Source organism: Microtus oregoni, unplaced genomic scaffold (assembly GCF_018167655.1).
Source record: "Microtus oregoni isolate MIOR12 unplaced genomic scaffold, Mior012 000015F_ref0000493, whole genome shotgun sequence".
Classification (NCBI taxonomy): domain Eukaryota; kingdom Metazoa; phylum Chordata; class Mammalia; order Rodentia; family Cricetidae; genus Microtus; species Microtus oregoni.
Genome location: NW_024543074.1, coordinates 48,653,271 through 48,674,995, shown reverse-complemented (window position 1 = coordinate 48,674,995; position 21,725 = coordinate 48,653,271). Strand labels below are relative to the sequence as shown.

At 42.3% G+C, this 21,725-nt stretch overlaps 1 protein-coding gene across 1 annotated transcript; it reads left to right on the top strand.

Moving 5' to 3' along the window:
- The first annotated feature begins 11,678 nt into the window (after positions 1 to 11,678).
- On the top strand, positions 11,679 to 12,614 carry LOC121456821 (olfactory receptor 10-like). Its single transcript, XM_041665297.1, has one exon. The coding sequence runs from the start codon at positions 11,679 to 11,681 to the stop codon at positions 12,612 to 12,614; it is 936 nt and encodes a 311-aa protein (XP_041521231.1).
- Positions 12,615 to 21,725: the final 9,111 nt, after the last annotated feature.

Sequence of the window (21,725 nt, the reverse complement as noted above, 5' to 3'; positions counted from 1 at the left end):
ACCCCAGGCAATGGAAATGGTCCACCAAGTCCAGTGCAATGGTGACAAATAAAAACAATTGGATTTAATAATAGGTCAGTAACCTTTGATAAATGTTTCTATATCAGTTGCTTTTTTTCATTGTTGGGACCGAATTATCAGAGTACTTAAAATAAAGACTTAGTTTGCACATGGCGTCAGGAGGTTCAGTCTTGCAGGATACAGGCGCAAAACCCTTCACATCATAGTTGACCAGGAAGCAGAGAGAGGGAAAATGCAGGCACTCTGTTGACTTTCTCCTTTTCCCTCTTGTTCTCTACAACCCGCCAAGTTCATGGATCTTGTCACATTCATTCTCCTCAGGTAAATGTATTCACAGACACATCCAAAGATATGTCTCAGAATCGATTCCTTGGTGTTTCTAAATCTAGTCAGGTTATCAAAGAAGATGGATCATTATAAATCTACTCATGGTTAACCTGAAACCCAAACATCTATTAAGTCTGTCTCCATGAGTCCCATTAATCTTTTTTTTTCTTTTTTTTTTATTGCGAAAAGAAGAAAAAAAAACATAAACAAAAAACAAGTTTCCACCTCCTCCCAGCCTCCCATTTCCCTTCCCCTCCTCCCATCCTTCTCCCCCTCCTCCCACCCTTCTCCCCCTCCCCCCACCCTTCTCCCCCTCCCCCCACTCCTCTCCCCCTCCCTCTCCAGTCCACAGAGCAGTCCGGGTTCCCTGCCCTGTGTTAAGTCCTAGGTCCTCCCCCCTCCGTCCATATCTAGGAAGGTGAACATCCAAACTGGCTAGGCTCCCACAAACCAGCACATTAAGTAGGATCAAAACCCCCTGCCATTGTCCTTGGTGTCTCATCAGCCCTCATTGTTCGCCATGTTCAGAGAGTCCGGTTTTATCCCATGCTTTTTCGGTCACAGTCCAGCTGGCCTTGGTGAGCTCCCCGTAGATCAGCTCCACTGTCTCAGTGGGTGGATGCACGCCTCGTGGTCCCGAATTCTTTGCTCATGTTCTCCCTCCTTCTGCTCCTCCTTGGGACCTTGGGAGCTCAGTCCAGTGCTCCTGTGTGGGTCTCTGTCTCTATCTCTATCCATCACCAGATGAAGATTCTATGATGATATGCAAGATATTCGTCAGTATTGCTCTAGGATAGGGTCATTTCAGGTTCCCAATCCTCAGCTGCCCAAGGAACTAACTGGGAGCCTCATCTTGGGCACTAGGGAGCCCCTCTAGGGTCAAGTCTCTTACCCCTGGACCCAGCAATACCACTCTTGGGAATATACCCAAGAGATGCTCTATCAAATGACAAAAGCATTTGTTCAACTATGTTCATAGCAGTATTATTTGTAGTAGCCAGAACCTGGAAACAACCTAGATGCCCTTCAATGGAAGAATGGATGAAGAAAGTATGGAATATATACACGCTAGAGTACTACGCTGCGGTAAAAAACAATGACTTCTCGAATTTTGCATGCAAATGGATGGAAATAGAAAACACTATCCTGAGTGAGGTGTCCCAGACCCAAAAAGATGAATATGGGATGTACTCACTCATAATTGGTTTCTAGCCATAAATAAGGACCACGGAGTCTACAATAGGTGAACCTAAAGAAGCTAAGTAAGAAGGTGATCCCAAGGAAAAACATATAGTTATCCTCTTGGCTAAGGGAAGTAGACCAAATTTCCGGGGAGAAAATGGGATCTTGGGGGTGGGGTGGGATGGGGGTAAGGGGAGATGGGGAGAGAAAAGGTAGAAGGGAAGGAGGGGGGACCTGGGGAAACAGGAGAATTGGGATAAAGGAAAGGTGGATAGGGGAGCACGGAACCACAATTCTTAGTTAAGGGAGCCACTTTAGGGTGGGCAAGAGTCCCATTAATCTTAACAATTCTAGAATTGTTCAAAAGGTCAACTTAAAATTCTCCTATGAGACTCAAGGCAAACTTTCGACTGCAAGCCATTGAAAAAAACATTGAAAAAAATTATGGCCTGTAGGTGGTGGCACCATGCTCTTAATCCCAGCACTCAGGAGGCAGAAGCAGGCAATCTCTTGACTTTTAAACCACTATGGTCTACAGGGTGAGTTTCAAGACAGCCAAAATCTATATAGAGTAACCCTATCTCAAAAAAGAAGATTTTATGTGATTTCAACATACAATAACAAAGAATGACCATTCTTATTCTAAAATGGAGATATGGGAGCCTAGAAAGGAGAGATGGTGCCATACTAAGACTGAAAGCCAGCAGGTCACACACTGCAACCTGCAGCTTGGTGTCATCATCCAGGTCACACAGTGGCCTGATTCTAATCCCAATGGGCATGTATTTTGACAATAGATGCTCAAAATTCTCTCAGGGATAAAGTCTATTTTTAATATTAATTTTTCTAACTCTCCTTTACCACCTCACACAGAGGCAGCCTCTATCTGACACCTTATGGTGAAGTCTTCCTCTTCATACATGTTTACCATATCCAGGCATCTGTAGACATTTTCATTAATCTTCAAACAGTATTATAGGATAGGTCACATAATCATCTCCCTGATGGAGAAATTGAGTCTTAAATACATTTAAAAAAAAACTTGTCAGGATTTAAAGCTTGTAATCTACAGCTGTTTACCTACATTGTGTTATGATTCCTTAAGTGTTCACAGGTAATTTTGATTATTCAAATTTTAACTACCGCTAGGGACCTGTAGTGCAAAGATTTCACCCACAAGCCTTTTGCAGTTTCTAGACCTGGCAGGCTGTGGAAGACAAACACAGCTCCACCCCGGGGCTAGAGACCTAGAATCACCCACAAGTCTGCCAGGCACGTCTATTGCCAGGCAGTAAGTCAGTCACCATTATGGTGAGTATGTACAGGGTGGCAAAATAAGAGAGAGAGAGAGAGAGAGAGAGAGAGAGAGAGAGAGAGAGAGAGCAGCTTGTTTGCTAAAAGAGAGGCAGATCTGAACAGGTGATAAGGAACGAGCCCTGCTTGTCATCCAGGGCCATGGCAATGTCTGGATCTGGGCTGCTGCCAAGGGTCATGACTTAATCTAGGGTCCTGATGCAGGTGTGGGGTCTGTGTTGATGTCTATGGCTCTTGTTATCACAGAGGGCCTGGTGTGGACACCTGGATTCAGGTCCCCTACCTGTGACCATGTAGATGTCTAGGTCTGTGGCCCTGCCTCAGCCAGGGTCTACAGTGATTGATGTCTGAGGATCGTGTTGCCATTGAAGACCATGTGGATGCCAGAAATCTGGACCCACACCTGAGGTCATGGGGCTTGGGGGCCATGTTGCCATTGAGTCTTTGCCAATCTAAGTGGCCAGTGCTACCAACCAAGGCCATGGTAACATCCAGCCAGGACTACTGCCAAGGACCATGTCTGGCTCCCATGGTCCAACCACAACTGAATTCTGCATTGATGTCCATGGCCAGTAGTGCTACTAAAGGCCACATGGATGTCAAGGGCCTGGGCCACCACCTAGGGCCAGGTTAGTGTCCAGTGATTGAGCCTCTGCTGGGACCATGCCACCCACGGCCTTGGTGTCATCCAAGAGACCATGTCTGTGGCAGTGGCCCAGCCACAGCTTCAGCCTGTGTTGTCATCTGTGGTTCCTGTTACCACTAAAAACGTAAGGATAGGGCAGCACAGAGTTGGCCGCGCCCCTCACTGAGTACAGCACAAGGGAGAACGGATCCTGCCCCTCACCAAATGCAGGACTCAGTGTGGGCCTGGCACCTAGCCAGGGCAGCGCAGTAGAGCTGACCCTCTGGCCAGGGCAAAGGTGTCCCCGAGCTGCAAATGCACCTGGGAGATGTGGCCCTTCATATGAATATGGCAGAATGGAAAACAGAAAGATGACCATCCCCATGCCCTGACCCACGTCATAGTAGGGCATGGGGGAGCTGCCCCTAAGGTCATTAGACAGAGAGAATTAGCACTGCCCCTCCACCAGCAGCACCCAGAAGAGCAGGCCCTGAACCTCACCTGGGCAGAATAGAGTTGATCCTGTCTCCTGGGGTGCAGGTGAGCTGGTCCAGGGCATGAGACCAGGAAAACTGACTCTGCTCCCCTCATCTGCCATGTGGGATGGGTGAGGAAAAAAATGCCCTACCTCCCCTCACCCTTTGTACCTGCAGCAAGTGAAAGAGTTGTTCCTACCCTTCACCAGCTGCAACAATGAGAGGGTAAGCATGGCACCTGGCCTGGGCAGCACATTAGAGCTAACCCTGTTGGCAGGAACACAGGTGAGCCAGGCCAGTGGGTATGAGAGCAGGAAAGCTGCCTCTGATCCCTCCCTCAAAATATGCCCTCCCTACCCCTAGCAGGCCTTGGGGGCATAAGAATGGAAGAGCTGGCCCTACCCCTCACCAATATCAACAGCAACAATCTGGAAAGCTGGCTCTGCACTTGGGCTGGGCAACAGAGTACAGCTGATTCTGGTGGTACAAGTGAGGGTGAACGGACCCAAAGGTATGCTGCAGGTACAAAGGGTGAGGGGAGGTAGGGCATTTTTTCCTCACCCATCCCACATGGCAGATGAGGGGAGCAGAGTCAGTTTTCCTGGTCTCATACCCTTACTCTCTGCTACACTGGGTGAGTAGCTGGGGTGGTGCCAGAGAGCTCGTCCTCATGGTGGCAACGAGGGAAAGCTGGTGAGCTGACCAACCCAGCTACCGCCCACATCCAGAACCAGGACTACGAGGTAGCCCATGCCAACACCTACATCATCAGATGGAGCAAGTCAAGGGGCGAAATCTACAAATCCAAAGCTGCAGGATCTCCATGACACAAGGCAACAATAGGATAGCCAAGAGGAATCCCAGTGAGGGCTCAGTATCAAGGGTGTAGCAGAAGACAGAAACCATCAAACCAGACCAATGACTCATTGCAGTGACCACTGACCAATAAAGATGTATGGACTAAAGGGTAAATGTGTGACTCACTGGGCCACACTGCAGCTTCCACACCAACATTTCCATACTTGTTTTTGTGTGTTTGTTTTGTGTGGTGTTTAGAGGTTTTTTGTTCTGTTTTGTTTTACTTTTAAATTTTGTTTCCAGAGAGTGGTTACAAGGGCAGAGTGCAGAAGGGAGGGAACAGGGAGATGAATGGGATCGGGATGCCATGCATGATGTGAAATCCACGAAGCATCAATAAAACATTTTTTGAAAGTAATTCAACTTCATATATATGTAAAAAGTTATTTTAGACACAAGTAAATCCTTTTTTTGGATTAATTTCATACAAGAAATCATGGTTATAAAATTTAAGTATTTGGTGAAATACTAAAGATTTTTGAAAAACTATAAAAACTCACTACATTGCATAGAATCATGTTAATTTTCAGTACATAAACTGGAATATATTGATAAGATATTGTTCTTAAGTTTGTTATTGATGAAACAAGACAATAAGAAAACATAATTGTGCAAGTTGTGATTTTTGTTTTTTGGTTTTTTTTCCCAACCTGACATAAGCTAAAGTCATCTGGGAAGAGAAAACATCAATTGAAGAGTTTGTTCCATCATATTGGCCTGTAAGAAAGTCTGTGGGGGCATTTTCTGGATTGGTGATTGGTGTAGGAGGGCCCAGCACTGTGGGCAGTGCCCCACTCAGGCAGGTGGTCCTGGGTGAGATAAAAAGGAAACTAAGGGAAACACGGGAAGCAAACCAGTAAGCAGCATCCCTCCAGGGCCTCTGCTTCAGTTCTTGCCTCCAGGTTCTGGCCTTGAGTTACTGTACTGAACTCCCTCAGTGTTAGACTAAAACCAGGGAGTCATAAGGTGAAATCAACTCCTTTCTTCCAGAGTTGCTTTTGATCATGTGCTTTACCACAGCCCTAGGAAGTAACCCAGGACAATAGTAATTGCTGTGGGATAATGCTCTTGTACACTGTAAAGATTTATCACTCGTATTAGCTTAAGAAAATGCCGATTGGCCAGTAGCCAGGTGGGAACTATAGGTGAGACAACCAGATGAAGAGAATTCTGGGAAGAGGAAAGGCAGAGAGTTAGTCACCAGCCAGACACAGAGGAAGAAAGATGAGAATGCCTCCCTGAGAAAAGGTACCAAGCCACGTGGCTAAACACAGAAAAGAATTATGGGTTAATGTAAGTTTAAACCTGAGCAATAGGCCAACTAGCTTATAATTAATATAAGCCTCTGTGTGTTTCCTTGGGAATGAATAGCTGAAGACCTGGGCAGGACAGAAACTTCTGTCTACAAGTGATACATTATATTTGTGTGTGAGAGAGATATATAACAAACATTACTTAAGGAAACACTCAGGTCAGCGATACATATATATGAAACCATGAGAAAATATGAAGTGTGGTCAACACAGATGGGACAGGAAATTTGGCCTCATTTGTCAAAGACATAAAGAAAAGAGATGAAAGTAAATGCAGGCTGGGGAATCTCAGAGAGTGAATTCACAAGGGGAAAAGTTATATTATGGAGATGCTAACCAGAACTGGATTTGGGCCGTGTATGGGGAATATAGAGATCTGAAGACAACCCTTTCGTTAGTTGTAATTGCCACAGTGGGACTCAAACATCTCCAAGGTCATCCTTGCCAAACAATTTTTCTTTGCTGCAACTTAGGAGTCTTTGACAATTTCCCCAGGGCATGTGAGATGCATTAAGTTAAGAGGAGGTTTGATAATATGCCCATTCCTTCCATGTCTCGCTGGTAAGGGGTAATACAGTGTACATTGAGAAAATGCTGCCATCCCCTAGGCTATGATCACCAGTGAGAAGACTCCTCCGTAGAAAGGGAGTCATGAACAATCATAAAAAATAAGTAAGTTCTCCAGACAAGAGCTCTCATTCAAGGCCAGGTCCCTACAACATAAATCAGTTCTACCTAGAGCATCTCTAGATGCAGGTGGGTCACACATCATCTTGGAGACCAAGAAAACTGAAGATGGCAATGCAACAGTTTCCTTTCCCAGAGCTCTGAGTGAGTACTGATGGCTGGAGCCACACTAGCCTCACAATTTTTAACCAGAATCAAGAAATATTCTATTATTTAATAAACATGGGATATCACTCTGCTGATAATCTGGTTCGAGGATCGAGAGATGTTAACTTAAAGTAAGAACATTTATCACTGATCACATTCTCTAAGACCCATTCACCTATCTACTCATTTGACTACTCACAAAATGTAAAAAATATTCTCAGAATTAGAGGATAAAGAATTAGAGGTGTAGTCAACAGTTTCTGGAGTGAACTCAAGGAAGACTTGGAAGAGTAGACAACTATGGAGAGCTGATCTCCGAGTTGACATTTTGTATCAGAAGGCATTGTAAAACTAATCCGCTCAATGTAGTATTGTCTACTAAATTGTCTGGGCTATTTTACAAGAAGATTTTATAGTTATATTTGAGAAAATTAAGATAATGAAGATCATCCTAAAAATTTCTGGAATTGGAAGAGATGCTATGTAATTTATAATGTGGGATTCCCCTCTGTATACCTTTGGTCATTAAAAAATTTACTTTGGCCTCTGACAGGGCAGAACAGAGCTAGGCAGGGGAAACTAAACTGAATTCTAGGAGAAAGAAGGCAGAGTCAGTGAGACACCAAGTAGTCACCAGAGAAGAAACACCAGATGCCAGCCGGAACCTTGCTGGAAGGCCACAAGCCTTATAAAAAAAATATAAAATTATACAAATGGGTTAATTTAAGGTGAAATAGCTGGCTAGCAATATGCTTAAACCACTGGCCAAACAGCATTGTAAATAATATAGCTTCTGTCTGATTATTTCAGCTCAGGGCAACTGGAAACAAACGAGCAGCCTCTGCCAACAATTGTTAGTGTGGGAGGAATATGATCCAGGCCAGTTACTTTATCTTCTCTAAAATGACAGTTTTTAGAAGAGTCAATGATAATGGGGGGCATTAGTAGGATACTTTGATGGCTAGAAAGTAAGTTAACTTCTCAAACAATGGCAAAAGAACCACACATGCAGACAGAACAGGTGGAAGTGAAATCAGATTCAAAGCCAAGAATACAGAGATGAACAATGAAGGTGTGGGAAGAAATGAGCAACATCTTCATTGCTCAGGTAGATTGACTGTCACTGCATGACTATCATTCTATCATAATCTGAAAATGTCATACAATTAGTTGACAGCAGGCTGCTCGTGATGCTTCAAGTCTAGAATCCCAGCACTTGGGAGGAAAAGGCAGGAGGATGTGAGGTCAAGGTCTGTCTAGACTACACAGTGAGTCCCTCTCCTTTAAAGGTAGGCTCACTGTGCGGATGTTTCATGAACATTGTTTCTGACAGCTGATCACAAATGTTACTTAGAGAGCTCATGCATAGGCACACAGATGTGCGCACATACTCAGACATAAACACACACTTCAACACAGACGACTACTGACTATTATACTTCAGAAAGCCAACACATAAATGTCAAAATACCTTATGTATGCCAAGGAGATTATGAGCAGAGATGCAACCTTTAAAAACTTAAGATCAGAAAAATAAAGAAAATCACAGCTGAGCGGGAGAGTCCAAACCATCCCAAATATTCATTTAATGCAGGAACATTTTCCTAACATCCTGAAATGTTCAACTTTCAGAACCTGATAAGGAAGCTTTGACTGTTGGTGAATGCCAAATTTTTCTAGGTATTCTATTTTTATACACCTTTGATTTAAAAATGTCTTCACACAGAGCTACAAAATTATAAAGTTACAGCAAGATGATTTTGAACAACTGGTGGGTGGCTGAGAGGAAAGCATTAATAATTAGTATCTTTATATCAGCTAACTTCATTCCAATCCCAGCATCTTTCATATAGTCATTCTAATTTATGTACTGCAAGGACATTAAGCTATCTTCATATCATTAAACACACTATTGATAGGATGGAGACAATTAAAATTCTCATACTACTAATTGAGGAGCTATATGAAATTGCTAATTTTTTCCGACTTCAAGAAGGTATGCCTGGGATTCTTATAGTACCAGGCGTGATACCATAAGAGCAATGTACTCATTAATCAATAAGTTCAACATTTGTTAAGAGCCCGTTTCCCCCAAGCAATAAACTGGGAAATGAGTGGATAATTGAAAAGACCCAAACACATGACACTTAAAATTTAGCTGTGAAGCCTGGAGGTGGTGGCACATGCCATTAATCTCAGTACTCGGGAGGCAGAGACAGGCGGATCTCTGTGAGTTCGAGGTCAGCCTGGTCTACAAGAGCTAGTTCCAGGACAGGACAGACTCCAAAGCTACAAAGAAATCCTGTCTCAAAAAAACAAAAACAAACAGATAACAAAAACAAAAAAAACTTAACTGGGGGGGGCTGGAGAGATGGCTCAGTGGTTAAGAGCACTGACTACTCTTCCAGAGGACCCGGCTTCAATTCCCAGCACCCACATGGCAGCTCACAACTGTCTGAAGATCAGTTCCAGGGGATCTGACACTTCACACCAATGCACATAAAATAAAGTTAAATAAACCATAAAAATATTTAAAAAAAAAAACAACTTAACTGGGTGATCAGACTGCTGGTGGAAGTAAGTACATGCTGTTTTCAAGTGATTCACAGCACTTAATCCTCATCAAAATCTTGTAAAAATGATTATTTTATTCTTGTGTGAAGCCAGCTTCTGGAAGGTGATAAAGCCCATATGCAGAGGTGAGTGCAGCCGTCATAAACAGCTGTACTCAACTGCCGTAGTCGTCCAAAACCATCTTAGCTGTCCTGGTTACTCTGTGTGTATTCACACTTTGTTTCCCAATTCACCTCGTCTTCATATTTCCCACAGAGGCTTCAAGCACGGTAGTCAAGTTTCTTCCTGGAGTGACTATTCCAGCTAGGGCACTGTGATGACTTCCAGTATAGTAGACTCGGTACAATGATTAATGTGTTAATTTGCCAAATCTGCTTGTATGGAGCAGGTGCATTGGTGAAGGTTCTGTTGGTTACTGACATTTTTTCTTCTTTTCTGTATCCTATTCGGATTTTTTCAAGCTATGATAAATGTCTCCTTAAAGGGAAAGTTATGTTTATTCACACCTGCCTAGTATAGTTTGTTAAAATGCATTCATAGTTAATTCTCGAAGTTGCCAGACGACATAGATTTTCATGAGATTGGGAAGGAGAATCAAATGTTTCCCTCAAGTTATGTAATATCTACTACAAGCCATAAGTGAAATTAGCATTAATTTAATGCCTCTTATATACTGTAAGACAAGACATTACCTTTTTCCCCTGTGTTCCTAAATGCCTAGGAGCTTCTCAGCTTGGAAGAGAACAAACAATTCTCTTGTGCAAAACAATTTGTTGAATTCATTACGAGCTTCGCTGATAGGGCAGTGACAGTTAAAATGCTTGTGCTCGTCACTGAAAAGCAGTCGGAAAGTACAGACAGAAAACAAACAATGGAATTTTGACTTAAGAACGAATGATGCCTTTTCCTGGAAAGTTCAGAGATGGTTTTTTTCCGTGGGATAAAAGTGGGCACATGTTTCAGGCATGATCTAGTATGTATGTTTCCATACATGGGAAGCCACATATTTACCTCCGGCCATTTTGTTTGCCTACAGAGACAGATGTAACTCTTCTTGGTCCTTCTGACAGGGCCTCTGACATGAATGAGCCTTCTGTGGGTGCTGCAGGGATCACGTACACTCACCAAAGAGAAGCAAGTGAGCACTGGGGCAGGAACTAGAATTGTGATCTTAGCCTAGCTAATTGGATCTTTAGCTACTTGAAGAATTCACAGGCAGGCGGATCTCTGTGAGTTCGAGACCAGCCTGGTCTACAGAGCTAGTTCCAGGACAGGCTCCAAAGCCACAGAGAAACCCTGTCTCGAAAAAACCAAAAAAAAAAAAAAAAAAAAAAAAAAAAAAAAAGAATTCTGCCTCATAAACCAAAAAGAGGAAGAAACGAGAGCAGCACTGTGCTATCTTTTTGTGAGGTTCATGTTATCCATGTATGTATTCTGGTTTTCTTGGGTGCTGGGGTAGGATATAGGATCTTACACATGCTAGACAACCTCTTTCTGTGTCATCAGCACCTCAAACCCCACAGTAAATTTTTAACAAATTTTTATTAATACTTTGAGAATTGCATACACTGTACTTTCAACATATTCACACCTCCCCTAAACTTCCCATAACCTCCTTCTCTACCTTCCATTCAACTCTGAACTTTCTTCTTTTTCTTTTATTCACAACCATTCCAGATTGTGTTGCTCATCTAGTCTTGAGAGTGGGGCCTGATCTGGTATCTGCTCAACCTATTAAGGGTCACATCATTAAATAATACTGGCTCTCCCTCTCCCAGCAGCTATCAAATGCCAATATTAGATTTTTAAATGCATTTTCCAGGTGACAACATTTGGATTTGCAACTCAGTGCCATCAGGGAAGCAGTATAGAATTTCTACCCTCAGACAAAGAAACCTTGGACCCAAAGGACTGAGTTGTCTGGAAAAATCCAGATAGCAAGATTGGAGTTCAAACAAGGGCCACAACGCCTTAAACCACTGATTTCCTATCTGAAGAACAGAATAGAAAGACTGGATCAATGGGATGGATTAGCAAATTAAAAGATGACAAGCATGAGTTTTGAATTTGTAGAGTACTAGGAGTAGTGTTTTGACCCATACTCCTTATAGGAAACAATGAGTTGAGTTTTAGTGTTTGTACAAGTAAAATGCTATGGGAAATTCCAACTCCACTTCACAAGTGAGTTTCATTTTAGTGGGTTTCTCAGATTGGCCTCAACTACAAGGCTTCCTTTTTGTCATTATTTTGATCTTCTACTCCCTAACTGTCTTTGGCAATACAACCATCATCGCTCTTGCAAGACTGGACGTTCGACTGCACACTCCCATGTACTTCTTCCTCTCCCACCTCTCCTTCCTGGACCTCTGCTACACCACCAGCACCATGCCCCAGCTCCTGATCAACCTCCATGGACTTGACAAGACCATCAGCTATGGAGGGTGTGTGGCCCAGCTCTTCATTTTTCTTGCTCTGGCCTCCACAGAATGTTTGATTTTGGTGGCGATGGCCTTCGACCGCTATGCTGCTGTGTGTAATCCACTCCACTACACCACCATTTTGCACCCCCTCTTCTGCAGGGCATTGGCCATCTTCTGCTGGATAGGAGGCCTTGTAAACTCTCTGATTCAGACAGGACTTGTGATGATCATGCGACTCTGTGGCCATCAACTGAATCACTTCTTCTGCGAAATGCCCATATTCCTGAAGTTGGCCTGCGAGGACACAGAAGAAACAGAAGCTAAGCTGTTTGTGGCGCGAACAATAGCCTTAGTGTGCCCTGCAGTTCTGACTTTAGGATCCTATGTTCACATTGTCCGGGCTGTACTAAAACTCAAGTCAAGGTCTGGACGCAGAAAGGCTTTTGGGACTTGCGGGTCCCACCTCGTGGTGGTGTCTCTCTTCTATGGCTCAGGTATTTATGCATATCTCCAGCCAGTTCGCAGATATTCTGAAAGCAAGGGAAAGTTTGTTGCCCTTTTTTATACTATTGTTACCCCCTTGTTCAACCCTCTGATCTATACCCTGAGGAACAAAGATGTGAAGGGGGCCCTGTGGAAGGTGCTAGGGAGAGCCACAGACCCGGGGTAGCACATGAGTAGGAGAAGAGCTAGTAAAATTTCTGTGGTAGCTCTCCATCTAGAATACCATTTGAGCTTCTACTGGTCACAGCAAACAGTCCAGTTGTTCTCAGGATGTTAAGGCCTTCCTTTTGAGTACACTGTAAGAGGCTATCTGTCGGCATGCCTTGCAGGTCAGGATCTAGGGCCTTTATGTAAAGCAGAATTAAATGTTACTTATAACACAGTTTTCCACAAAAATTTACTTGGAGACTATATTCTGGCCACATTGGAAAGTAATAAAGAGCCATAGGTATTGGGGCAGTGATGAGGGAGGTAATTAAATGTGACATTACTTTTTATGAAGTAAGTGATTCCTAACAAATGACACTGGGTCTAATTACATAAGTCATTAGTTCCCCCTCCTATTTTTAAGTATTTGTGGGCCTGGTCACACCCTCCCAACCTCTTAATGCCTGTTTCTAACTTTCCTGATATATACTACCCATCTAGCTTTCTCGTGATTTCTGTTTCTGAGAAAATAAGGAGATCATCGTCTGAGACACTTCACTCCGCATATAGAGCTTTAGATCTTACATAGGTATCCTCCTGGGGAAAGTTTGACAGTCTCATTCCAATACCACAGATAGATTGAAAGCACAAATACAAAAAAAATAACCATATTAAATTTTCAGGGAAATATCATACGGAGGATTATGTTATGGCTGTATCTTGGAGATCATTTTTGACTTTAGGTAGTTTAACTAATGTAGAATAATTGCGAATGTCACTGAGGAGGACATAATTTCCTGAGACTACCTCTTAGCTCTTCTATGGGTTCTTTGCCTGGGTAGAATACCCAAATTCAGACAACGCTGATTTCCAAGAGAAAAACATACAAGTGTTATCATTTTATGGGTACATGAAGAACTTCACAGGAGAGCAACTTTTCAAGGAAAACACTGAAACAAGTTGTTTCTATAATTTTCGGGCAAAGAACAAATCATTTGTGAAGGAATAGCAAGGAAATGGGTCTCTAACAAAGTAGTAAATTCTAGAGATTTTGCTAAGACGCATGCCTGTAATATGAAAGCAAAATTAAAACGAGTGTTACTTTAGTTGGTTCATTTACTCAGGTTCATTACAACCCTACATTACTAGTCTTGGTGACAAAGTCAAAATCATCATTATGGTTTCCTGCATGTAGGAAAAAGCAGGCTACATAGACATGCCTAAAGCTGCATTTTCTCACATGATTATAACTTCAAGTAATCTATATTCCAATACTATTTCTATTTTATTTTGTATTTTGAGATAGCCTAGTCAAGTCCTTCCATTGCTTTGGAGTGTTGTATGATACTTCAATAGAAATATACAATATACAATGACCACTTCAACTAATTGGCATGTCTGTCACCTCAAATAATTATTATTCTTTATTTTGAAAACCATCATAATCACCTCAACTAACTGTTTTTGGAATGCACAACTAAATACTGTCAGCCATTGCTGTCTAATGTGCTAGAAAATTTTAGGAATTATTGTTCACATCACAACAGGTGAACCACTCAGCAATTTCCTGGAGTTGCTAGTCATCGGGGTACTTAATAGGTGCTTATAAAGTCTCATTAAAAGTGGACTATCCATGAAACATTTGGACTAGAGTGAGAAGTCATACAAGGCCTGTAGCTACCATATTCTAACAGGAATTGATATGGGTTACAGTGAATCAGCAACATTCTATGCTAGAGTCTAGTCACTTGGAGTTATAAGATTCAAAGAGGAGGGGAGGAGGAGGAGAACGTAAGGTGACGGGATGGTCGAGATGGAGGAAAGACAGAGATAGAGAGCAAGGAAAGAGATACCTTGATTGAGGGAGCCATTATGGGGCTAGCAAGAAACCTGGCACTAGAGAAATTCCCAGGAATCCACTAGGATGACCCCAGCTAAGACCCTAAGCCATAATGGAGAGGGTACTTGAACTGGCCTTGCTCTGTAGTCAAATGATGACTATCTTAAATGTCATCATAGAACCTACATCTAGCCACTGATGGAAGCAGATGCACAGATCCACAGCCGAGCTCCCAAAGTCCAGTCGAAGAGAGGAGAGAATATGAGCAAAGAGGTCAAGACCATGATGGGGATACCCACTTAAACAGCTTACCTGAGCTAATGCGAGCCTATCAACTCTGGTCTGACAGTGAGGGAACTAGCCTAGGACAAGACGAGGCCCTCTGAATGTGGGTGACATTGTATGGCTAGGGCAGACTGTGAGGTCACTGGCAGTGAGACCAGGATTTATCCCTACTGCTTGTTCTGGCTTTTTGGAGCCCATTCTCTTTGGAACCTTGCTCACCCTAGATATATTGGGGAGGGCCTAGATCCTGCCTCAAAGCAATGTGCTAGACTTTGTTGACTCCCCATGGGAAGCCTTACCCTCTCCGAGGAGTAGATAGGGGGTGGAATGGGGGAGAAGATGGAGGGAGCAGGATGAGGAGAGGGAGCGGGAACTGGATTTGGCATGTAAAATGAAAAAACAAAAAAGATAGTTTTTAAAAAAAAATAAATTAAAAAAAGATGACAAAAGAAAAAAATTCAAATCTGGGAATGTTCCCTAACTTTTGGGTGAGGACTCCCAGTGTCATATCTCATGGTCTTGCCACATATAGGGCAAAAGATTTTTATAAATTAGGGATTCTCAAGGCCAAAGTTTTTAGCAATAACTCCTCTTGCTCCTTAAAATTTTACTCTCAAGTATGCAGTGACCTTTTAAAGTTTCTATCTATTGTTTGAGAGTTCATATATGCATATAATGTGTTTTGAAAACCTCCCACCCCACTTCTCCCCTGTTCCCCTACACCTTTTCCCTCCCAGCTTCACGTGCTTCTGTTTTTGAAGCCACTGCATCCACTTAGCGGCCTTTGTGGGCGTGTGTGCAGGACCATCTGTGAGAACATGAGTAGCCTCTCCAGGGAACAGCCTTGAAGAAAATCAACACTTGTTCCACCAGCAATTGTCCACTGTCAGTAGCTCCTCAGCGAGGGGTGGGACTTGGTGAGCCCTCCCTTTTCCATACTAGGACTTCGGCTGATTTGATCTTGTTTAGGTTGAGCATGTGGTCACAATTAGTGTGACCACAGGAATACAATAACCCTGTCATGCCCAGAAAAATACTATTTCACTGCAAGTGTCCACTACCTCTGACTCTTCCAATCTTTCTACACCTTCCTTTACAATGATAACTGAGCTTTGCAGGGAGAGGGCTTAATATAAATGTCCCATATAGAGCTGAGCACTCCACAGTCCCTTAGTCTTTACACGCTGACTACCTGTGATTCTCTGTATTGGTTGTCATCTGCTAAAAGATTTTTTATTGAAAATAGATTTTTTTTTTCATATAGTGTATTCTGACCATGGTTTCCCCTCCCTGAAACTCCTCCCAGATCCTCCCCACCCACCCAAATCCACACCTTTTATTTTCTCATTAGAAAACTAAACAAACAAACAAATGAGATGGGGGCAAGCCAAGCAGGGGAAAAAGCACACGAAACACATACAGATGCAGAGACGGAGACACACTTGCCTACAGAAAAATCCTGTGAGAACACAAAATTGGAAATCATGATATGTAAGCAGAAGCCTGGTAATGTTTTAAAAAAAAAACACAAACAAAGCGTCATAAGACAGATACCACTGAGTTCGCCTTGTCTTGGCCATCTACTGCTGGGCATGGGGCCTGCCCTTGAGTGTGGTTTGTGCACCCAGTGAGACGCCACTGGAGGAAATTAATTTTTCCTATGTACTGTAAGGTGCAGTGAATTGTTTAGCTACTACACAATCCAAATGAAGTCAGAGAAGAAAGCCTTCTTAGCTAAACAGAAATTCATATTTGTGCTTGCGGTGTTGAGTCCCCTGAGGGATCACAATGGTCATCCCTTGGCTTAAATGGTTTTCACTGGGAAATCTCCAGCACCCTTAGTCTTCAAGGGCAGCCGTTACTAGAGCTGAAGGCCCATCTTCCCTTTAGAGGGAGTGACTTTTCCACGTTTGTGGTCTCCCACTTTGCAGAGACAGTGCCCTGGATTTCCACAGTGGTAGCAAACATTTAAGTGACCTCTTAGAATCCTCTTTTTCTCTGCCTGAGTCTGCAATGCCAAAGAAAATACTGATTTTCAAGTTTATTGTGAATAAAACAGGATAGAAATAAGAAATAGTGATATACTAAATATTGGCTGTGACGTACATAAAAAATCTCAAGCTTTTCATCAAGGATACAAATGTTTATTTAGTGGGATCCTTTTCACACAGGAGGGAGAATGAGAGTGTTCTCTGGGGTGTCCATAGAAGGAAATGAACCCATGTGTGTGGTAAAATTCCAAAGGAGGTGTGGAATTTGGTCTGACTGATGACAGGACTTTGGCCAAGGCAGAGGAAATATGAGGAATATCATTATGTAGGGTCTCATGAGTAAGTAATGGCAAGTTGTGAGGATGCTGAATCAATCTGATTATTTTGGACTCAGCATAGAGAATAGATGGAGCTGAAGGTGGTGGGGCAGGTCTTTGAGAGTCTGCCAATTGGTTATAATTGCCACATTGGGGCACAGAGGTCTCCAAGGCCATACCTGATGAACAACTTTTTTGTCAGGAGGAATAGATAATGCCCCCAGGACAGAACGAAGTGAGGTGTTCACACTGAGGGTCAGGAGATGTCTAGATAGCCTTAAAGTCCAGAGGTACTTTGGTAAAGCGCCAGGTTCTACCCAGCTCAGCTGGTTAGGACACACATTGCCTGCGCAGGGGGATACCTCTACCTTCTAAGCTATGAGGCTCACTTACTTCTCTCTGGGTCAGAACTATGTATAGTCATGACTTCTCTAAGATAGAAGCCCTGTCCTAAGACCTCTATACCCCATAAAATGGACCAGTATCTCAAAGAAACAAGTCTACCTTGAACCTCTCCAGATACAGACAGTCTCAGATGTGTCTTGCAAGTCAACAGACTCGAGGGTGGTAAATGAAATGGTTCTCTCTTCCGGAACTCTAGGTGAGTAGTGATTGTGTGAGATGTTCAGGATTCACGGTTTAAAATAAAAAATGACAAGATTCCACTAGGCAATTGGCACTGAGTTCTGCTCTACTTATATGTGGCCTGCTTTGAACACATATAAATGTTAAATTTATGGAAAAACATATTTTATCATCAATAGTCTTTATCAGCATCTATCCTCCCACCTGAACAGGTGAAACATATTAAAATTTCAAATTTCAAAATTAGGAAGGCTTCCTGGAAGCACAGACAATGAGAGGGAAAGCATCCTTAGACAGAGACATAAAATAAGCAATTTGTCCATTTAGTCTTTCATGTCAAAAAAAAAAACCCCAGCTGGATTCAAACCATGATTTTGTAGCAGTATATGCACAATGCTGGTGTGCTGTTTGGAGTGCCTATCAGTATTGAATATCACCCTAACCTGTGGCCTAGTATGGGATGTTGTGTGGTCCTGGTGTGAAAGGCAATATCCAGATCAGAACGTTATTGAGCCTGAAGATGGTGTGGGGCTGACGGCTGCTTTGGTGTCTAGTAAGGTTTGATAGTGAGTTCATATCCCAGACACTGATGAGAGAGTGACCTCTGTGGCATACTAGGGAGAAGTGAACTTAGATTAGGTTTAAAAATCCACAGTTCACAGTGAAGGAAAGAATTCTTGAGGACTCCCCACCCTTGCCCAGACAGAAGATTAAATGTAATGGTTTGAATAGAGCTCCATGGCGGTCTGACAATATTAAATTAGTGAACTAGCATGAGAGGGGAAATAACAGGAGCTGTTGGCAAAAAATTCAAACATGAGTCCTGACCAATAAATTAATTATGAAGATTATGCATAGATACACTGGTCCATGCACACACTCACGCACACCAACACACAGAAAGCTGAACACAGATAATCACTGACTTTTCTATAGCTGAAAACGAAATATATAACTGTCAAGAGTGCTTTGTGTGGCTCAAAGAGATCTGGAACAAGAAACAAACTTTTAAAACACATACAAAACAAGTGTCAGGGCTGGGGCTTAGTCTCCAATATCTCACTCCATCATCCAATGACTGCAGGAACATTTTTACAGCATCCTGATCAAATCCTCACCTTTGAGTGAGCAGGCGCCTGGCCAGGTACGTGAGAATCACTTCCTTTCACAGCACTGTATTTTTAGATCACGTCGCCCTTTCTTCGGTTCTGCTCATATCAAGCCACAATCTGCCTTCTTGGAAATGTCACCAGTGGGTCTCAGCTTGGACCTCTCAAGAACTAAGAGGATTGGGTGTGTTTTCTTATGTGACAGGTCTTAAACAATTTACACGTGTTTTCTAATCTAAAATTCTGTTTAGAGCAACTGCTCCTCATCTAGGGTGTCTACGTGCTTTGTCGACCATATTGTCCTTTGCTCTGTTATCAGAGCGTCAAAGCAACTTAACACTCCATATTCTATTTGACTGACAGGCACTATATTTTTATTTCAGGATGAAGTCTTAGGAAGGTATTTGTGGATGGATGGATGGATGGATGGATGGATGGATGGAAACGCAAGTCATCATGGAACAGTTATATGTCAGATAAACATAATTTTCTTCTTTCCTGAAATACGATATTTGGGCAATATGAAATGAAATAGAAATTTTAAGTTATCACCTTCACTCCAGCTTGAATGACACTATTTTCCTTTATATTTGGAGGTGTTTTGATTGAATAAAATCTATTATTCATGTGTTCTGCACCAAAAGAAAGCCTCAGTGCTGCTCAGTCCCCTAAACTAATCTTTGCCTGTGCTATGAGATCTAGAACTGTAATAGGAAGGAACTTCCAGTAGCCCCTCACTGAGTTCACAGTGAAGAGACTTGAATCTGAATTTGAAAACTAGATAAGGCTCCAGACAGTTGCATTTTGTCACTTCCCAGTACGGATATAAGTAGGCTAACCTCCACATGGGAACTCAGGAAAGAGTAGAGGAATGCTCTGTGAAAGATGAGAAGTTGTCATAACTACAACAGGTGGTACCTAAGTGATAGGAACACAAGGAGAGGGAGGGGGTGTCGCTGGACACTCTCTAGCATCAGTTTCAGGAGCGGCTTAGACAGCATGACTGTTCTGAGGATCAGGCCAGTCGCTGCAGAGACCCAGGGATTAGAACGGCAGATCCATTCTCCCAGAGAAGGGACTCACTAGCAGGCATGAGTCTGTGTGCCGGATGAAAGTCAGTACAGGTGGAGCAGAGATGGAAGAAACTTTAACTTACAGTCGATGTAGCCTACTCTCATTGCGCACTAGATTCCAGGTACACAGATCAGATCCAGGGAAATAGAGCTACCTCTACACCCTACTGTCTACACAAGACCGAAACAATAGCACTGCTTGGCACCTAAGGACCTGCTCAAAACTGGAACAAGTCCGAGCCTGCAGACTCAGAGATATATCAGGCACTCTCATGCATCTGTCATTATTCTAGGTCCTAAAATTTTAAGCCTGAACTTCCTACCCTAATTTTGTCAGGAAGACTAAAAGAGCTTGCATTTTTTCATAATTAGATTCATAGCAAAGTGGAAGGCTGAAGATATTATCCAGCGAATAGTTTGACTCATGATAGATCAATGAGTCAAAGGAAGAAATCCCCATGAAGACAGGAATGAGTCGTGGGGAGAGAAATAGAGCAATACATTGTGGATGAGGAAGCGAGGCCAGGGCTTCACTCGGCAAGTTTTGATTTGGAATCTGAACATGAATAAGAAAGTACCTTTGGGTTTACTCCCAAACTAAGATTTTTTTTTAAGGTTCTGTACCACCATTTTTATTGAATCTTAGTTTGCTTTTGTTGAAATCCATTAATGAAAAGGACTCGACTTCCTTGTGTTCGGTCTTTGGCCACTGTGCTCTTTGGCCATCTTCTAGTTTCTAGAAACTATTGTCAAATGGTCCCTCAGTTCTGTATGTGTCCAGCTGAGGTTCTGAAGCTTGGCTCAGTTTTGACTGTTCAGTGTTGTTTTACAGACTGTGGTAGCCACTTGATGTCATATAGCTCTTGGTTACATTGTGTTAAAATCTTTGGGGATTGGGAATTCAGGAATTTTTATATAATAATTCTTTTTTTTTTTATTGAGAAAAAGAAAAAAAGTTTCAGCCTCCTCCCAGCCTCCTTCTTTTGATGTTTCGTTGAGTTGTAGATATGCTAAGAATGTCTACATGGTCGCATGAATATAATTGAGATTAAACTGTACAGCATATCACTAAATGAGAATGGGACAGTGTTGGTTCTTTATTATTGCACAGAAAATAAATATATCTGAGGTATTTGGGTGTATCATTCACAGCACCAGGGTGTGGAACATGTTCATTAATTCACCCAATGATACTCATTGAAAGGCTTTCTTCCTTCCAATACTGCACTATGAGATTGGGGTACAATGCTGAATAAATTCACAGATCCAGTTGGATGGTCTTTTAAGAGTATTGGAAGGACACACTAATGTTAAAAGTATATATGACACATCCTTCATAATTTAAGAATGCATGAAAGCATTTAATCCCCATCAAAAAAACTATCTTGTATGTGCTGGTTAAAAAAACATAAATTAACACTTTGTCTTCATAATTCACATTTTCTGCATCTTTTCCAAGAGGGCACTAGTATGATACTCAAGTGCTTTTCTTGCAGCATTGCTCCTGCATGGTGCCATTAGCAACCTTCTAATGCAGATTTAATGAGAAGGCAATACATGAATTTGGCATAATTTCTTATATAACTGAGGTGAAACTTCAGTTAATCACTGATTTCCTTCTTTGGGATGAACTTTTTCATATGCCTTTTATATTTTTACCACAGAAATACTAACCTTTAAAGGCAAGCAATTTTATGCATATGCTACTTCCATAATTCATTCAAGTGTGTTATGGTTAATTCTTAGGTTTCCTGAAGGAATATTTCAAGAGACTTGAAGAAGAAATCAAAGGTTTCACACACACAAAAAAAATATTTAACATTTTCTACATGCCCTGGATGAAAGCAAGAGTAACTCACCCCTTGTCACTATTAATAATGCTAAAATACTTAAAGGAAGACATGTGTTTTTAAACCTACTCTGTTACTGT

Excerpts from the sequence above, each read along its gene's own strand:
- LOC121456821 (XM_041665297.1), top strand. The coding sequence starts at position 11,679 with ATGGGAAATTCCAACTCCACTTCACAAGTGAGTTTCATTTTAGTGGGT.